Here is a 19,629-nt window from a genome sequence, read left to right on the forward strand (position 1 = left end):
AGGGAAAGAGGGAAGACGGGTGCTAGCCGATGGGGATGGAAGGAATTTGGTCTGAGTCTAAAGCTTAAAATCGGTGCGTATGGCAAAACCAATACAGTATTGTAAAGCAAAATAAAGTAAAAATAAAAATTTTAAAAAAATAAAAAATAAAGCTTAAAATCATGTTTAAACCAAGGCCCAACTAATTAGGCTCAGTCAGATGGATGAGGCTCCAAAATCCCTCTGTACTTGGAGGAGAAGGCTGGGTTAGGAAAGGTGACCCTCAGGGCTCGCAGAGGATGTGCCCAATTGGAGTGGGAGAGACAGGCACACTGTCCCTTGGCTTTGACCTTCAAAACCTCTCAGTGCTTTCACCTTTTGGCCTCAGTACTTTTACCATCAAGAAGCATTCATTAAGTGCCTCTTTGTGCATGTTCTCCTGTCAGCTCCGCATCAAGGCAATAAGTGCCTGCCTCCTAGAAGTGCCCAGAGCAAGGGTGGGGATTTAACTGAAATAGTGAGGATGTGTGTATTGATGAGCAAGAAGATAGATAAGATAAAAAAAGACAGATGGATGGCAGATAGATAGGGAGACAGAAGGATAGACAGATAATGGATGGATAGATATCGGTAGAAGATAGAAAGATAGAATATAGGTATTTAGGGAGATTGAGATTATATAGATAATAGGTGATAGATGGATAGAAAAATTGATAGATAATAGATATATAGATAGCTAATTGATTGATGTATGTGTCTGTGAGTGTTCAGTTATGTCCGACTCTTTGCATCCAAATGGACTTTAGCCTACCAGGCTCCTCTGTCCATGGGATTTTCCAGGAAAGAGTACTAGAGTGAGTAGTCATTTCTTACTCCAGGGGATCTTCCCTACCCAGGGATCAAACCCTCATCTCCTGTGTCTGCAGACAGATTCCTTACCACTGTGCCACCTGGGAAACCCATATCTCCTATAAAGTATGAATAGCAGAGTATTTTAAAAGAAATTTAATCTTATTAAGTTCATAGGTGGCACCTGAAAGCTTTTGAGAGGATCTTCTCTGCTCAGGGATTGAACCCTGGGTCTCCCACATTGCAGGCAGATCCTTTACCATCTGAGCCACTAGGGAAGCCCCAATTGGTTGACAGAGAGATAATAGATAATAGAAAGATAAATAGACAGATAATATAAAGATACATAGGCAGGTTGAGCTATTTCAAATCGTAAAAGATGATGCTGTGAAAGTGCTGCCCTCAATATGCTAGCAAATTTGGAAAACTCAGCAGTGGCCACAGGACTGGAAAACGTCAGTTTTCATTCCAATCCCAAAGAAAGGCAATGCCATAGAATGCTCAAACTACTGCACAATTGCACTCATCTCACACGCTAGTAAAGTAATGCTCAAAATTCTCCAAGCCAGGCTTCAACAGTATGTGAACCGCGATCTTCCAGATGTTCAAGCTGTATTTAGAAAAGGCAGAGGAACCAGAGATCAAATTGCCAACATCCATTGGATCATGGAAAAAGCAAGAGAGTTCCAGAAAAACATCTATTTCTGCTTTATTGACTGTGCCAAAGCCTTTGACTGTGTGGATCACAACAAACTGTGGGAAATTCTTAAACAGATGGGAATACCAGAACACCTGACCTGCCTCCTGAGAAATCTGTATGCAGGTCAAAAAGCAACAGTTAGAACTGAACGTGGAACAACAGACTGGTTCCAAATAGGAAAAGGAGTACATCAAGGCTGTATATTGTCACCCTGCTTATTTAGCTTACATGCAGAGTACATCATGAGAAATGCTGGGCTAGATGAAGCACAAGCTGGAATCAAGATTGCCAGGAGAAATATCAATAACCTCAGATATGCAAATGACACCACCCTTATGGCAGAAAGTGAAGAGGAACTAAAGAGCCTCTTGATGAAAGTGAAAGAGGAGAGTGAAAAAGTTGGCTTAAAACTCAACATTCAGAAAAGTAAGATCACAGCATCTGGTCCCATTACTTCATGGCAAATAGATGGGGAAACACTGGAAACAGTAAGAGATTTTATTTTCTTGGGCTCCAAAATCACTGCGGATGGTGACTGCAGCCATGAAATTAAAAGACTCTTGCTCCTTGAAAGAAAAGTTATGACCAACCTGGATAGCACATTAAAAAGCAGAGATATCACTTTGCCAACAAAGGTCTGTGTAGTGAAAGCTATGGTTTTTCCAGTAGTCATGTATGGATGTGAGAGTTGGACCACAAAAGGGGCTGAGCGGCAAAGAATTGATGCTTTCGAACTGTGGTGCTGGAGAAGACTCTTGAGAGTCCCTTGGACTGCAAGGATATCCAACCAGTCCATCCTAAAGGAAATCAGTCCTGAATATTCATTGGAAGGGCTGATGTTGAAGCTGAAGCTCTAATACTTTGGCCACCTGATGTGAAGAGCCGACTCATTGGAAAAGACTCTGCTGCTGGGAAAGATTGAGGGCAGGAGGCGAAGGGGATGACAGAGGATGAGATGGTTGGATGGCATCATCAATTCAATGGACATGAATTTGAGCAAACTCTGGGAGAGAGTGAAGGACAGGGAAGCCTGGCATGCTGCAGTCCATGGGGTCTCAAACAGTTGGACACGACTGACAGACTGAACAAGAACAAGATGGATAGACAGGTAGATGTTTGACAGATACATATATACATGCATGGATACACAGAGATAAATGGATAAATGATAACTCCTTAGTTGAAGATAGATGAGAGATGGAAGGGAGGCAGGAAGACAGGGAAGGAGAGAGAGGTAAATAGTTAGGTAGCTGAACAAAGTGACATCAGTTGCTTAGGGTGAAGAAGACCCCCTTCCTTGCCCCGTGGCATCTGCCCTGAACCCTGAGCAGAGCAGCCGCTGAGCCAGAGGCCTTCAGTGTGCAGCTGACTCTCAGGCCAGGAGTTTCTCATTGCTTAGTTAGTTAACAGTTGTTATCGCATGAGATTTTTAAGTTTCAAAAATCACAGAAGTGATTTTCCAGGTGGGAAAATGCAAGGTAGGTTCCAAATGGAGCAGTAACTGAGCATTTGACCTTTCTGTCAGGTGACTTGTCTGAACCAGAGAGGGGCTAGAGTCTGAGGGTGGGAGGTTGTGGGGAAGGGGGTCTGTCTCGGGGGTTGCGGGGTCACAGCTTTTAAAGAGCCTGAGATGGGCATGCTGGACAGCCTCTGACTCACGGATATGCCTCTTCCTCTTCATACAAATGAAGCCATGACAGCACCATGTGGCCTGGAAAAGCCAGCATTCCTCCCATCCTCAGAGTCCAGGCCCCGTAGGTCATGAATGTCCCCTATCTACCACCAGAGCCTGAGGCTGGGACCCGTCACAGGCTTCTGTGGCAGATGTCAAAGCTGAGTCTTCCAGAGCCCACACCAGCTGTTCAGTTTTCATTATTGCTTCTTAAAATTGCTCTTGGCTTTGCCTGCTTTACAAGGTAACAAGGCATGCTGGGCGACGGAACCTGTGGGCCTCAAGACCGTGAGCCCCGACCTGCAGTCAGAGTCAGCCTCGGGCTCTGCACTCAGCTTTTGTCCTTCTCTGGAGACTCTTAGTCTCTAGAGAATCCGAGTCTTTGAAGCAAACCCCCTCTGAGCCACTCCTCCTCGCATGCCCTCCCTTCCCACCACCACCCTGTTGTACCAAGTGCATCCTTGCTGTGGTGGTAATATGTAATAAGTAACAGTCCTCCAATATATACTGTGTGCCTACCCCAGGCAAGTTCACTTTGTCCTCCCCCAGGACTCTGACAGGCTTCCCTAGTAGCTCAGATGGTAAAGACTCTGCCTACAATATGGGAGACCCAGGTTCGATCCCTGGGTCAGGAAGATTCCCTGGAGAAAGGAATGGCAATCCACTCCAGCATGCTTGCCTGGAGAATTCTAGGGACCAGAGGAGCCTGGCAGGCTACAGTCCGTGGGCTCACAAAGAGTTGGACACGACTGAGCAACTAACACACGCACTCCCCTGTGCTCATCTTGCAGCTGAAGAAACCAGGGCAGAGATTTCAGTCACTGAACAGAGAAGTTCAGTCATGGGGCAGAGAAATCACAGCTAGGAAGCAGCTGATCTGGGATTTGTACTCAGGCAAGATGGCTGAGTGCCTGCAGTGCGGACCCCAGGCACGGTCCCGTTACTCTGGTCCTGGGACACTACCTCTGCTCATCAAATGCAGACTTTGTCCCCGAACATGATGGAGCCACTTGCCCAGGCTCCTTCTTTCAGCGCTCATCTCTGCTGATCCCGTGGTCCCGGCCCTCCAAGACTTTGTTCCCTGGCTTCTCTTACAACTGGTCTTCCTTGGGTTCACAGCCAGGCAAAGCTGACACCCAGCCCTTCCTGACTCAGCTGCCCAGTTTCCTGTAGGTCCCACTGTGGTCTGGGCAGGTGAAAGGTTGCAGTTGCGAGCCGTGTGCAATGCCAGGATTTGTGGCCTCTGGAGGAGAGGAATTCGATCCGGGGCCAGAGACGAGGCTTGACCACTTGGAGCTTTTCTGTAGCAAAGTCTTATTAAAGTATAATAGTAACAGGGAAAGCTTCTAACAGAGACATCAGAAGGGGACAGAAAGAGTGCCTGCTTGCTAGTTTTTAGCAAGGTGTTTTATGTCTGTTGGCAAGCTGCTAATCAGATAAGAGAGACAACTCGAGGCTGAGGGAATTTCACCAAATGGCAACCCACTCCAGTATTCTTGCCTGGAAAATCCCATGGACAGACGAGCCTGGTGGGCTACAGTCCATGGAGTCGCAAAGGGTCGGACACGACTGAGCAAATTCACTTTCACTTTCCTCTTCCACAACATGCAGTTTTTAGATAGAATGGCACAAGGTGTGTCATCCCCAACCGTAAAACAATTGACATGAATACTGGTTTGTCGAGCCCTTATCAGCCCAAGTTTTGAGAAAAGAAAAAAAAAAAAAAGAAAGTTGTCTTAGGCAGAACTGATTTTGTCAACAGAGAAGGGAAAAAACTACGTCCACCGCTTGCAGTTTATTTCCCTCTGCTGCTTAGAGACCCCCGGCCTCCCTGCTGAGGCTGTTAACACTCTCACAGGCACTGGGGACGGGGAGCAGACACATGTCCCTCCCTGTGCTCCAGGAAAGCTGACAGTCTGTGGAAAGAAGGCCTTGCACCCCTAGGAAGTTATCCTGAGACTGGTGCCCCCTGCAGAGGGTCAGAGAGCTGGGAGGGAGCCCACCACGCCCTCCCCACCCCCAAGGAAGGAAGAGCCACTCTCTTGCTCTCTCTGGCCATTCAGGCAGCCTTGGCAACTGCACAGATCACGAGTCGCTTTTCCCCATACCTGCCAGGTGACGCCATTCTAACTTAGGACATCTTTCTGTTGAACGATGGCTTCCGTATCTCTCAGAACTGACCTGTGTTCCTTTGCTCTGGGGCAACTGTAACAAAGTACCAGGAACTCAGTGGCTTCAACAAAAGACTGCTTCCCAGCTCTGGAGGCCGGAAGTCCAAACTCAAGGTGTTGGCAAGGTGGATTTCCTGAGGCTGTGAGGGAGAAGGGGTCCCCGGCCTCTCCCCTGGTTTCTGGTGGTTTGCTGGCGACCTTGGGCATTCCTTACTTTGTAGAAGCTTCATCCTGATCTCTGCCTTCATCTTCACATGGTGCTCTCCCATGTGTGTTTCTGTGTCCAGATTCCCCCTTTATTAAGGACATTATTCACCTACTCCAGTATGACCCCATCTTAAGGAATGATGCCTCCCACAGCCCTGTTTCCAAACAAACTCACCCCCGAGGTCCTAGGATTAGGACTCGGCATATGATCGGGGGTCCCAGCTGAGCCTCACCCGGCTTGCAGGGCCCCCCGTGACTGCGGTCTCCGGAACCTCTGTCCCCCGCTCCTGCTGGCTCACACCCCCAGCCTTAGAAGCCCCCTCTGCCCCTCACTCATCCCGGGGGCTGCTCGCCTCAGCGCTCCTGCAGCTGCTGCTGCTTCACACTGGACGTGCTGCCCCCAGGCTGGACTCAGTCCCCCGCTCAGCCTCTGGCCAAATGCTGCCTTCTCGGGGAGGGCCCTGGCCAGCCAGCCAGCCATACCTCTCTGCCTCCCCCACCCTGCCACTGGGTCCCCTGTGTGTGGCCAGGCCACACAGGAAGGGGGGGGTGGGGAGGCTTGGTGGCGGCCCTCACTTCCCAGGGTGGGGGACGTGAGCACACACGGAGACTGTGACCCACGGTCCCCACACTACCATGCCTGGCGAGGGGCCTGCGCCCGTGTAGGCTCTGCACATCCACCTCCATCCACACCTCCCAGCTGCTCCTTGCCCAGCCTCTCACCTGCAGGAAGGCCCAAGGCTCACCCTAGGGGGGGACCCTGGGGCAGGTCTGGGCAGGCTCTGGGTTCAGTTCGGGCCTTCCAGAGAGCCCGGGGCCCACCACGTGGTGGCAGGAGTGTGTGGGAGCTGGTCAGCATGCCCCTTGTCCCTGCCACTTCCTGGTCCTGTGGGGAGAGATGTAATGGGGAAAGGGGGTGCCGAGAGGGACCGTCTAAAGTGCCAGGGGGCACCCAGGGCTAAGGTGGTGCTCTGCACAAGTCCAGTGATGGAGTGGATGGTCCCCTCCCGACTCAGCCTTTCCCACCAAGTCTTCTCTGGAGGCTGGGTGGGGTCTCAGGGCCTCGGGTCATGGAATTTTCAAGTGGAACTCAAGTGGTTGCCAGCTTCAGTCCCTCTCAGCCAAGAAAAGAGCCAAGGGCTGCTGATCCTACCTACCGGCTTGACCTTGTGCCCCAAGCCCCCTGCCAGAACCCCTCACCTATGTTTAGAAGATTCTCCAGATCCAAGGCTGGTCCCTCTCCTAGTGATGCCTTGAGGGGACAGCGCTGGCCACACCGAGCAGGCGTAGCCTTGGCGAGAAGGGGCGCCTCCAAGGCAGCCGCCTGCCTTCCCTCCCCCAGAGAAGGGCCATGCCATGGCCCCCGCAGGTTCTCCCTGCCCTGGACCACCCCAGCGTCTCCCGATGCAGCCCAGCTGGTCCCCGAAGGATGCAGGAGTGGCCACCTTCCAGGCCATCTGGCTTAGAGTCCCTGAGGGTGCCCAGTGGAGCGAGAGAAGCTGGCGGGGCGCGAATCCAAGAGAGGGAACAGCACAGGTGGCCCCTCCTGCTCTCCGGCTCTGCCCAGCAACCCCACGACCCCCCTGCTTCAGCAGCTGCCTGGGGCAAGCCTTCCCCAAAACTCACCAGGGGACATCGCAGCTGGTAGCATAAGCCAAACCCCCGTTCTGTGGGGCTGGGCAGGGCTGGAGTCCAAACTTGCCCTCAAAAGGACAGCATCTGAGACAGTTTGCTGGAAACCAGCCCCTGAGGCTCACAGACTCACCCCAAGACAGGACGGGAATCTGAGGACACCTGGGGCAGGGCAGGCCCCCAGGAGACATCTGGAAAGGCCCAGAGTTGGTATCAAAAGACACTACCTGCCTCTCTGACACACAGCACACAGACTTGTCTTCCTGCCCCTGCAAAACGAATTGTCCCCTTGTTTTTACTACCACTGTGGTTAAAGCCACATGGGGACATCGGCACCTTTGGCTGTGGTGCATAGCACGCTCTCACTCCCTGGTGAAGTTCAAGGCCAGGACCCCGTCCCTTCTCTCCATGACCTTGGCACGCTCTCCTATAAGTAAGCACCAAGTTCGGGTCTTGGAATCAGAGAACAAAGCCCAAGATGGGAAGCTTCCTGTGGGCTCCCCGGCTGCATCCCTCAGCCCCTGATAAATGCAGGCGCTCACGGAGCATCTGTGCTGTGCCTGAGAGGAGAGCTGCCTCCTGGCTCAGGCTTCCGAAGCCCAGCAACACCCACCTCCCCCACCCACACCAGTCTTTTCCTCCTCAGCTGGTGCAGAGTGGTGGTGGGGGGGCTTCCCTGTTCTCTTGGCACAAAGTTTTCAGTTACTGAGGCCCTGAGTGCAGTAGCCCCTGAGACCTCAAGGACACAGGCCCCCACAGGGAGCCCCACGTAATGACGGGCAGCCCTGCCTGGCTGGCCAGCCTGGCCTCAGGTTCCTGTACCTGCCACCAAGGACTCTTCCCAAATGATGCAGCCAGCGGTGTCATGCCCGAAGGTCCCTGGAAGAGAGAGGGCAGCTTGGGAAGGCCCCACACCCCGACATTCCCAGTAGGATGGTGTCCTGTGCTGGGCAGATGCTGGATTTCCTTTCAGCTTCCAGCTTCTCTGGCCTCCTTCTAACCCTCCCTTCGGCTGAATTAATCCACTGCATCCACAGATTCCAGAAAGGAAGCCAGAGCCTGCTCAACCAGCTCAGGAAAGTTAGAGGCCGGTCTCCAGTCTTGGGAGGGTGTTCCTGATCCCAGATCTTTGGCTTGACCTGGAATAATGGGAGACACCTTCCCAGCTCCCTCTCTATAGCTCGCTCCCCCCACCCTCCGCCCCTAAGTCTGCAGGGGCACATGGTGGGGGGCTGGAGGGGGTTCAGCCTCTAGGTCAAGGCATTTTGAAGCTTCCCGCATGCCAAAGGGAACCACACAGCCAAAGGTGGTGATGTCCCCATGTGGCTTTAACCACAGTGGCAGTAAAAACAAGGAGGGAATTTCGTTTTCCAGGGGCAGGCGGAGGTGTCTGTGTGCTGGGGGTTGGGGAGGCAGGCTGTATCTTTCTTATACAGCATGGGTCTAATAGCCAAGAAGCCCTGCGGTGGCTTAGTTGCTAAGTCGCGTCCGACTCTTCAGTCCCATGGACTGTAGCCCGCCAGGTTCCTCTGTCCACGGAACTCCCCAGGCAAGAATACTAGAGCGGGTTGCCATTTCCTCCACCAGGGGAACTTCCCAACCCAGGGATCGAACCTGTGTCTCCTGCATTGTCAGGCGTGTTCTTTACCATTGAGCCACCTGGGAAGCCCTAAGAAGCCCTGTACTCACCCAAACTAGGGATAGGTCTGTTCCTAGTCAGGGGTTGAAGAAGCTCTGGGTTTCAGTGTGAGGTGAGTGTTGTAGCTTGAGTTATTTGCCAATCAGTGTGCCAAGCAACAAGCCTGCAGAAAGGATGCTGTCAAAGGCAGGGCAAAGGGTGGAGGCCGCCACATGCCACGCAGGCAAGCAGGGATGCCCAGTGTATCCTGTGGGGTCCTGTGGAAGGGAGTCCCTGGGGGCCGTGGGGGAGGATCTGAGTGCCCAAGCAGAGCGTGACACAGAAGCCTGGCTAAGCAGCAGTGATTGAGATATTCTCAAGGGTGGATGGGAACCAAGTTCTAAGAACAGGGATCTTGTTTTACTCACAGTGCCCACGGCTCTGTGCCTGTAACTGGGGTCCCAAGTGTTCCTCCCCCATGTCCTGCCTCACTTCCCAGCTGAGTGTCCCCTTCCTGGTCCTTGCTGGATTCTCAGAGGACTGGGGTCCCAGGTGGCCATACCTCATGCCTGGTTGGAGTTCCCTCATGCCCAGTGGCCAGGAGCTCACTGTGCAGCCCCAGTGGTGGCTGACAACATGCAGGCTTCTCACGGGAAGGGGACTCAGCCCACTGGTGGAGGCTGGTGGCCTGGTGGCTCAGAGAAGTTAGGAATTCATAACTAATCACCAATTCAATGGACATGAACTTGGGCAAACTCCAAGAGATGGTGAGGAACAGGGAGGTGGCCTGGCACACTGCAGTCCATGGAATTGCAAAGAGTCGGACATGACTTGGCAACTGATCAACAATAACAAGTAATCTGACTCCCCAATTGGACAGAAAGACTATCTCTTCTATCCTATTCTAAGGATTTGCACCACCACTTTTCATAAGCCTCTTGATGAAAGTGAAAGAGGAGAGAGAAAAAGCTGGCTTAAAACTCAACATTCAGAAAACTAAGATCATGGCATCCAGTCCCATCACTTCATGCAAATAGATGGGGAAACAATGGAAACCATGGCAGATTTTATTTTCTTGGGCATCAAAAATCACTGCAGATGGTGATTGCAGCCATGAAATTAAAAGACACTTGCTCCTTGGAAGAAAAGCTATGAAAAAACCTAGACAGCATATTCAAAAGCAGAGAGACATTACTGACAAAGCTCCATCTAGTCAAAGCTATGGTTTTTTTCAGTAGTCAAGCATGGATTGAGAGTTGGACCATAGAGAGAGCTGAGCACCAAAGAACTGATGTTTTTGAACTGTGGTGTTGAAGAGGATTCTTGAGAGTCTCTTGGACTGCAAGGAGATCAAATCAGTCAATCCTAAAGGAATTCAACCCTGAATATTCATTGGAAGGACTGATGCTGAAGCTGAAGCTCCGATACTTTGGCCACCTGATGTAAAGAACTGACTCATTGGAAAAGACCCTGATGCTCGGAAAGATTGAAGGTGGGAGGAGAAGGGGATGACAGAGGATGAGACGGTTTGATGGCATCACTGACTCGAAGGACATGATTTTGAGCAAGTTCCAGGAGTTGGTGATGGACAGGGAAGCCTGGTGTGCTGCAGTCCATGGGGTCGCAAAGTCAGACACGACTGAGCGACTGAACTGAACCACCACTTTTGAGATAACGATCAAAGACAGAGGAATAGTGCTGGAATAATGAACCAAGGAGGGTAATTTATATAGAATTTCAACTCGGGCTCTTAGGTTTGCCCTAGAATGGCTCATAATTTGATAATGAAGTAATTGGCAAAATAAGTTAAACTACAAAATAAGAAGTAGCATGAATGCATTCAGTTTGGTTTCTTACTTGTTCCATTTGCAAAATTAATTTTAAAAAATCAAGAGCAACCAAAAAAACCCTCAAGAAAACCTGAAGCAATGTGGGGAGAGGATTACCCCGTCTTACATAGAACACAGACCAGTCCCCTCTGACACACAGACGGGCCTTTGTCCCTTTGTTACTGAAATGAGCTAAGTCCCCCACCAAGTATGGGTGGTCTCTCCAGCATCAAAATCACCATCTTGCGGATGGCTGTGGAGTATTTTGAGGCAGCAATCAGCGTTACAGGATAAATCAGAAACAGATGTTTGGCCTTGCCAAACTGAATAAACTAACAAATCACCATCTCTCTTCTTAATTCTGATTCGTCAGGATCCCTTTCTCTCTCTTTCTTCCTCTGCAAGAGTAAGTACTCCGCAGGGATGATCAGATGGGCCCAGCTGCCTGCACTCACCCGGGAACCTGACTCCAGTCCCGCACAGTGAGCAGCTCCACAGGGGGAGCACCCCAGTTTCTTGGACGGGCAGGAGGGAGCCAGGTGGGAACCCCAGTGCTCTCTGAAACTGGTCACCCACCACCACAGTGGGAAAATGGCACTAAGGTCAAGGTCAGGAGGCCCCTCTCAGCCAGTTCAGGGCAGTGGGAGGAGCAGGGCTTGGGGAGACCCAGGGAATGTCCACAGTAACATCTCTTCCCATGCTGAGTGCAGAAAGTCAGACAGAGAACGACAACTAGCCTATGACACTGCTTAAAAAAAAGGAACAAACGAACTCATCTCCAAAACAGAGAGACAGTCACAGACGTAAAAAGCAAGCATGGCTACCAGGGGGTAAAGCAGGAGCAAGGGTGAACTGGGAGACTGGCGTCGACACGTATGCACTGCTATACGTGCGACAGACAGCTACCAAGGACTCTACTGTGCAGCGTAGGGGACTCTGCTCAGTATTCCGTAATGACCTGTATGTGAAAAGAGTCTTAAAAAGAGCGGATATGTGTATGTGTGTAACTGGATCGCTTTGCTGTACACCTGAAGCTAGCACAAAGTTGTAACAACTAGGTGTGTGCTCAGTTGCTTAGTCGGCTGACTCTGAGATCCCATGGACCGTAGCCCCCCAGGTTCCTCTGTCGTGGGATTTTACCAGCAAGAATACTGGAGTGGGTTGCCATTTCCTCCTCCAGGGGATCTTTCTGACCCCAGGATGGAACCCATGTCTCCTGCATTTCCTGCACTAGCAGGTGGATTCTTTACCACTTTGCCATCTGGGAAGCCCATGTAAATCAACTATACTCTAATAAATTTTTTAAAAAAATTAAAATGTGTCACTCATGTGGTCCCATAGACAAATATAAATATTTCAGCATCGCCAGATTCCCTGTTAGTAATTTGGGAACTTGGGATGAGGTGACAATCCTTGCATGTACTCACCCAGAGCCCTTTCTATTTGCACTAATTGAATGTAACCGAGCCACTTCAGGAGACTTGTGAGTAGGGCAACTGGTAGCACTGTGACATCACTAGCAGTCCCCTTCAAGATAGTATTTATTTTTATTGTTCATTTAAAATTTTTAAAAATTTAAGTATAGTTGATTAATAGTGTCGTGTTAATTTCTGCTCTACATACAGCAAAGTGATTCAGTTATACATTGTACAGTCTTTTTTTTTCTACTTTTTTTCCATTATGGTTTATCATAGGACACTGAATATAGTTCTCTGTGTTATACAGTAATACCTTGTTGTTAAAATTATATTTTAAAATTAGACCCTCTGGGCTTCCCTTGTAGCTCAGTTGGTAAAGAATCAGCCTGCAATGAAGGAGAGCTGGGTTCCATTCCTGGACCAGGAAGATTCCCTGGAGAAGGAAAGGGCAACCCACTCCAGTATTCTTGCCTGGAGAATCCCATGGACAGAGGAGCCTGGAGGGCATAGTCCATGGGGTCAGAAGAGTCAGATATAACGACTAAACCACCTGGTGATTAAGTTAAGGAATTCAGCACTCCAGCAGGCGGAAGCCTTCCTCCACCTGTCTGGTCTCTACAACTGCAGAGGTGGGTCCAGAACTTTAAAGCCTCCCCCCTCACTGTTCCCAGAGATGTGCCAAGAACAAATCCTTGGGCAGTCCAGCCCTTGTGTCAAAATGGCCTTGTTTCAATGATTCCTAGTGAGAACTAGGCCAGGAGCGACCCCAAGGGTAAGGATGGCTAGCCAAAAGGAGCTGGGAGCCCCTCCAGTCCACTGGGCGCCCCAGCAGACGTGGGAACCTGGGCGATGCATGCCCCTGTGAGCCTGAGGAGGGCTTCCTCTCAAAGACCTTGATCTTAAGGGAAAGCTTTTTTAGAAAATAAAGGCCAACCCTTTTATTTTTAGCCCCCCTTTGAAGGCAACTACAAATAATCTAAACCTGCACATTTTCCCTCATGCTTCCAGGAACAGGAGACTTCGGTGTGAAAGCCAGGACAAGCCTGGGCAAATTGGACAGGTCCATGCCCCTGGCTGCTGCTCCCCACAGCAGCGCCCACACCCCACCCTTCAGTTCTCCGGCCTTAGTGGAGGCCTGATCTGGGCTCCCAGCCCTCTGTCCTGGCCCAGAAGGCGGGGGACAACCTGGCTCTCTGGGGTTCCATAGAGCAGGCCTCCCACCTCACCTCGAAGACAGTGACGTTACCGACCACCTGCCATGGCAACCTGGTCTGCTCTTCTTTCTTTTCTTTTTCTTAATTTCCCATTTTAGAAAGCTTGAGTGACATTTTGAATGCCCCTGCTTTCCCCTTCTCTTTAATTCCCTGTCTTATGGGCTTTTTAATTTATAGTTGATTTACGATGTCATGTTAATTTCAGGTGTACAGCCAAGTGATTCAGCTGTACATACATACTGTGTGTGTGTGTGCTGAGTCATGTCTGACTCTTTCGGATCCTGTGGACTGTATGTAGCCAACCAAGCTTCTCTGTCCATGGAATTTTCCAGGCAAGGATACTAGAGCAGGTTTCCATTTCCTCCTCCAGGGAATCTTTCTGACCCAGGGATCGAACCCACGTCTCTTACATTGGCAGGCGGATTCTTTACCACTGTGCCCCCTGGGAAGCCCACGCATATACACAGATTGGGCTTCGCTGGTGGCTCAGATGGTGAAGCATCTGCCTGCAATGTGGGAGACGGGGTTCGATCCCTGGGTCGGGAAGATCCCCTGAAGAAGGAAATGGCAACCCACTCCTGTACTCTTGCCTGGAAAATTCCATGAATAGAGGAACCTGGTAGGCTACAGTCCATGGGGTCCCAAAGAGTCAGACATGACTGGGCAGCTTCACTTTCACTTATATATATATGCGTTTTCGGATTCTTTTCCCATACAGGTTATTACAGAGTACTGAGAAGAGTTCCCGGTGCTGTACAGCAGGGCCTTGCTGTTTATCTGTTTTGCTGTGCTTTCTTTTAAAGGCAGGAGTAAAGGCAGGAGTCAGTCCGTCCAGGCCCACAGGGCCTTAAGCCAAACGCCGCCGGCCCTGCGCGCGTCCGGCCCGGCCTTCCTGCAGACGTCCACGTCGGTCCACGAGCTGGCCCCGCGGCGCTCGGGCAGCCGGCTGTCCCTGTGCCCCTCGGCCGCGTCGCTGCACTCGCAGCCCCCAGCCGCCCCTGCCGCCGGCCCCCTGAGCGTCCGGGAGCGGGCCGAGGCCCTCCTCAGGTCCAGCCTGGGCTCGTCCACCAGCTCCACCCTCAGCTTCCTGTTTGGCAAGAGGAGCTTCTCCAGCGCCCTGGTCATTTCCGGGCTGTCTGCTGCCGAGGGGGGCAACACCAGTGACACCCAGTCTTCCAGCAGCGTCAACATTGCCTTGGGCCCCTCGGCCAGGGCCGCCAGCCAGTCCACACGGGTGAGGGGCTAGGGGGCGGGGAGGGCTCCTGGCCCGAGGACCCCCAGCCCCTCCTGCAGGCTCCCATCACCTCCCCCATGGCGTTTCCAGAGTAACAGATCAGTGGTGAGATAGGAGCTGGAATGTCTGCGCTCTGAAGCCGACAGGATACATCACACTGGTCCTGTAGTAGTGGCGGCCGGGCAGGCGTTATTGCAGGGAGCCGAAGGCAGAGTCCCCTCTGCCCTGAGCCCGGCGTGTGGGGGCAGGCTCTCCATGGGCCCAGGTAAAGGGACGGGTTGTATTTCCTTCTCTTTTCACATTCCTCTGGCTGGAGGGAGAGGAAAGGACACACCCCAGCCTGGCAGGCAGATCCTCATCGATTCCTAGCCACTAGATTTCATTGTGAAGCTGCCGAGATGGCCTTCTGCTTTATGCAATTAAATGTTAGAGAGTTTTGAGGACTTCACCCAAATAAACGGTTACTTATGTAGAATCCCTAGCTAGCTGGCACTGGATGAATCCCTGAGCATCACAGGTAAGTATGTACATAAATACCCAGCCTTTCTCTTCTGTAGGGGGGAAAGAATAGGAGACTTTAAGGCAAAAGCCAGCACCAGGTTGGAGACTTGCAGTTCCGTTGAACACTCGGCACACTGCCCTGTCTGCAGTGGAGCTGAGTCTCAGTATGCCGGCCTTGTGGTTCCGGGTGTAGGTGTTTGGAGGTGGATGATGGGGGCCTGGCCCTCCTTGCCACACACCCCCCACCAGGAGAAGCCATACAGTGGCACTCCAGCCACCGTGAAACAGGGGCCAGGATGACCTGCCCTAAGAAGAGCCTGGGCATTGCAGCCTTCAGTGGGGCGGGGTGGCGGGGGGGAGTGGGTTATGAGCACCCTGGAGCTCCAGGTTACTTCAGGAGTTTAACCAAGTTTAGTTAGACAACTAAATGTGAACAAACCTCCTTCCCTTTTTCTCAATTCCTCAATAACAATGCATACTTTTCTGCCACCCCTAATATGTGTTTATGACAATCTGTGGGTGCAGTTCTGGGATTCTGAAAAATTCTCTCTCCCTCTCTCCCAAAAGGATGGCTGAGTCCTTGGGACCACATTCAGGCAGAATAAAAAAAGCCTCGGTATTACCATTTGGGATTAAACCTGCAGGATTTAGCACTGGTGCAGGGCTGAGTGTATATGAAGTGACATTGACCCAAACTCAGAAAATCCAGGCTCACAAATGACATTTTACCCAAGGTCGTCACTTTGCAGATTACCCGAGAGTAGGCCCCTGTGTGTAGAGGCACCCCTCTCACTGCGTTAGACTCGTGGCTGGGACTGCACGGCCCTTCCTCAAGCCCAGCCGCCTTTGGTCCTCTGTAACTGTCCTTTACTTTAGACTCTGACCCCCTGTCCCTGCCACAGTACCAGTTGGCACCTGCAGCTGTGAGATAGTCATCAGGGGAGGTGATCAGCTTTGCTGAGCCATAAAACTTGCTTCTCTTTTCTCTTTGAAAGCACTTCTCTGAGCCTTGTGAACACACAGAGGTCACTGAGCAGGGGCTGCTTCGAGATCACCATGTGGCCGAGAACCTGGGGGTGATGTGCAGAAGAGCGAGCCAGGAGGACATGGGCCTGGATGACACGGCCTCCCAGCAGAGTGCTTCCGACGAGCAGTAGCCAAGCTTGGGCCAGAGGAGCCATGGTGTTGGGGAAGGCCCAAACCTCCCTGGCTTTCCCCCTTGTGCTTCCCGAACCAAACAGAGCACAGAATTTGAGCCAGGAGATCTGTCCTAGGGAAAAATGAATACTGTGGAGAAAATAGAGCAACTCGATCTCAGGTTCTTGAAAAATCTCTCATGTGATGAAAACAAACCTTGACACCAGGTCTCCCTCTCCTTTGGCTCTTGTGGCCCAAGTGGTGGGATGCGGGAGGCACCCTTCCCAGAACTGGACAATTCGAACAAAAGCCATGTAACATCTTAAGACAACTCAAGCAGAGCACATAACCCCTTCCTGCCCTGATGATGATGAGACAGCTGCATGCTAAACAACTGGCATTTGACACTCGCTGTTACCGTGAAAAAGCAGCAGGCAGCAGTGCACATCACACCAGGAGCTGGCCCAATGCACTGGTGTTCAATCCACGTGTAAACGTCTCACTTCTTGACAATATTTATGCAGATGTTAAACATAAGCCAGTGACAGCTTCACTGCAAACCCGTGACAGTGCATGCAGTCACGTCCAAAACACCCGTGAAAGGAGCCAACTGTCCCCAGCAATGTGCGTGCAGAAGTGTAGTCAAGGCACCTAGGAATGATGCTAACTGCAATCACAGCGACTTCCTGCAGGAAGCCAGGCCCCACCTCTCCCGGCGCGCCTGTGCGCTTCCCAGGAATGCATACTCGTTTCCAAGCCAAGCAATCCTTACTGTCTCACAGGGCGTTTGCACATACTTTGTTTCTGGAATTAAAATGTTTACAGTTATTGCTGTGTTCGGTTGTTTGAGTTCTACTGAACTGTTGTCCTTTCTTAAAAAAAAAAAAAATTGACCCTCCACTGTAAGAATGACATTTAGGCAAATTATGTTTTTTAATTTATTTTTTACAAAGTATAATTTACAATGTTGTGTTAGTTTCAGGTGTACAGCAAAGTGATTCAGTTATATATATATATTATTCTTCAGATTCTTTAATTCCTTTTTAAATTGAAGTATAGTTGATTGACAATGTTGTAGGCAAATTCTGAGACAGTTTTTCTCATTTTAAGAATCCCAAAGGCAGAGCAGAAACGTGGCTGCTACTGTGAGGGGGGAAGAAGGGGTCTCAGAACAGGGTCCATGGAAAATACCCATTACTGACCTGGTGAGGCATCTCTTTTGGAAAGACAATAGTTCAGTTCACTTTAGTCACTCAGTCGTGTCTGACTCTTTGCGACCCCATGAATCGCAGCATGCCAGGCCTCCCTGTCCATCACCAACTCCCAGAGTTCACTCAAACTCATGTCCATTGAGTCGGTGATGCCATCCAGCAATCTCATCCTCTGTCGTCCCCTTCTCCTCCTGCCCCCAATCCCTCCCAGCATCAGAGTATTTCCAGTGAGTCAACTATTTGCATGAGGTGGCCGAAGTATTGGAGTTTCAGCGTTAGTGTCTTCCTTCCAAAGAACATCCAGGACTGATTTCCTTTAGGACGGACTGGTTGATCTCTTGCAGTCCAAGGGACTCTCAAGAGTCTTCTCCAACACCACAGTTCAAAAGCATCAATTCTTTGGCACTCAGCTTTCTTCACAGTCCGACTCTCACATCCATACATGACTACTGGAAAAACCATAGCCTTGACTAGATGGACCTTTGTTCGCAAAGTAATGTCTCTGCTTTTCAATATGCTATCTAGGTTGGTCATAACTTGCCTTCTAAGAAGTAAGCATCTTTTAATTTCATGGCTGCAGTCACCATCTGCAGTGACTTTGGAGCCCCCCAAAATAAAGTCTGACACTGTTTCCACTGTTTCCCCATCTATTTCCCAAGAAGTGACGGGATCAGATGCCATGATCTTCGTTTTCTGAATGTTGAGCTTTAAGCCAACTTTTTCACTCTCCTCTTTCACTTGCATCGAGAGGCTTTTTAGTTCCTCTTCACTTTCTGCCATAAGGGTGGTATCATCTGCATATCTGAGGTTATTGATATTTCTCCCAGCAATCTTGGTTCCAGCTTGTGCTGCTTCTAGTCCAGCGTTTCTCATGATGTACTCTGCATAGAAGTTAAATAAGCAGGGTGACAATATACAGCCTTGACATGCTCCTTTTCCTATTTGGAACCAGTCTGTTCCATGTCCAGTTCTGACTGTTGCTTCCTGACCCGCAAATAGGTTTCTCAAGAGGCAGGTCAGGTGGTCTGGTATTCCCATCTCTTTCAGAATTCTTCACAGTTTATTGTGATCCACAAAGTCAAAGACTTTGGCATAGTCAGTAAAACAGAAATAGATGTTTTTCTGGAACTCTCTTGCTTTTTCCATGATCCAATGGATGTTGGCTATTTGATCTCTGGTTCCTCTGCCTTTTCTAAAACCAGCTTGAACATCTGGAAGTTCACAGTTCACGTATTGCTGAAGCCTGGCTTGGAGAATTTTGAGCATTACTTTACTAGCATGTGAGATGAGTGCAATTGTGCGGTAGTTTGAGCATTCTTTGGCATTGCCTTTCTTTGGAATTGGAATGAAAACTGACCTTTTCCAGTGCTGTGGCCACTGCTGAGTTTTCCAAATGTGCTGGCATATTGAGTGCAGCACTTTCACAGCATATCTTTCAGGATTTGAAACAGCTCAACTGGAATTCCATCACCTCCACTAGCTTTGTTCGTAGTGATGCTTTCTAAGGCCCACTTGACTTCACATTCCAGGATGTCTGGCTCTAGGTGAGTGATCACACCATCGTGATCATCTTGGTCATGAAGCTCTTGTTTGTACAGTTCTTCTGTGTATTCTTGCCACCTCTTCTTAATATCCTCTGCTTCTGGTAGGTCCATACCATTTCTGTCCTTTATTGAGCCCATGTTTGCATGAAATGTTCCCTTGGTATCTCTAATTTTCTTGAAGAGATCTCTAGTCCTTCCCATTCTGTTGTTTTCCTCTATTTCTTTGCATTGATTGCTGAGGAAGGCTTTCTTATCTCTCCTTGCTGTTCTTTGGAACCCTGCATTCAGATGCTTATATCTTTCCTTTTCTCCTTTGCTTTTTGCTTCTCTTCTTTTCACAGCTATTTGTAACACCTCCCCAGACAGCTATTTTGCTTTTTTGCATTTCTTTTCCATGGGGATGGTCTTGATCCCTGTCTCCTGTACAATGTCACAAACCTCTGTCCATGGTTCATCAGGCACTCTATCAGATCTAGTCCCTTAAATCTATTTCTCACTTCCACTGTTTAGTTCACTGATTCCTAGAATGTAGACGTTCACTCTTGCCATCTCCTGTTTGACCACTTCCAATTTGCCTTGATTCATGGACCTGACATTCCAGGTTCCTATGCAATATTGCTCTTTACAGCTTCGGATCTTGCTTCTATCACCAGTCACATCCACAACTGGGTATTGGTTTTGCTTTGGCTCCATCCCTTCATTCTTTCTGGAGT

At 50.1% G+C, this 19,629-nt stretch overlaps 1 protein-coding gene across 1 annotated transcript in view; it reads left to right on the forward strand.

Moving 5' to 3' along the window:
• The window catches only part of PCNX2 (pecanex homolog 2 (Drosophila)), a 309,639-nt gene extending 292,650 nt beyond the window's left edge, over positions 1-16,989 (forward strand). The window contains exons 33-34 of the mRNA XM_018042531.1: positions 14,093-14,523; positions 16,020-16,989. Coding sequence (XP_017898020.1) covers positions 14,093-14,523; positions 16,020-16,181 — 593 coding nt within the window. The 3' untranslated portion in view covers positions 16,182-16,989. The remainder of the gene's footprint in view (positions 1-14,092; positions 14,524-16,019) is intronic.

This window comes from Capra hircus, chromosome 28 (genome assembly GCF_001704415.2).
Source record: "Capra hircus breed San Clemente chromosome 28, ASM170441v1, whole genome shotgun sequence".
In the NCBI taxonomy this organism is placed as follows: Eukaryota; Metazoa; Chordata; class Mammalia; order Artiodactyla; family Bovidae; genus Capra; species Capra hircus.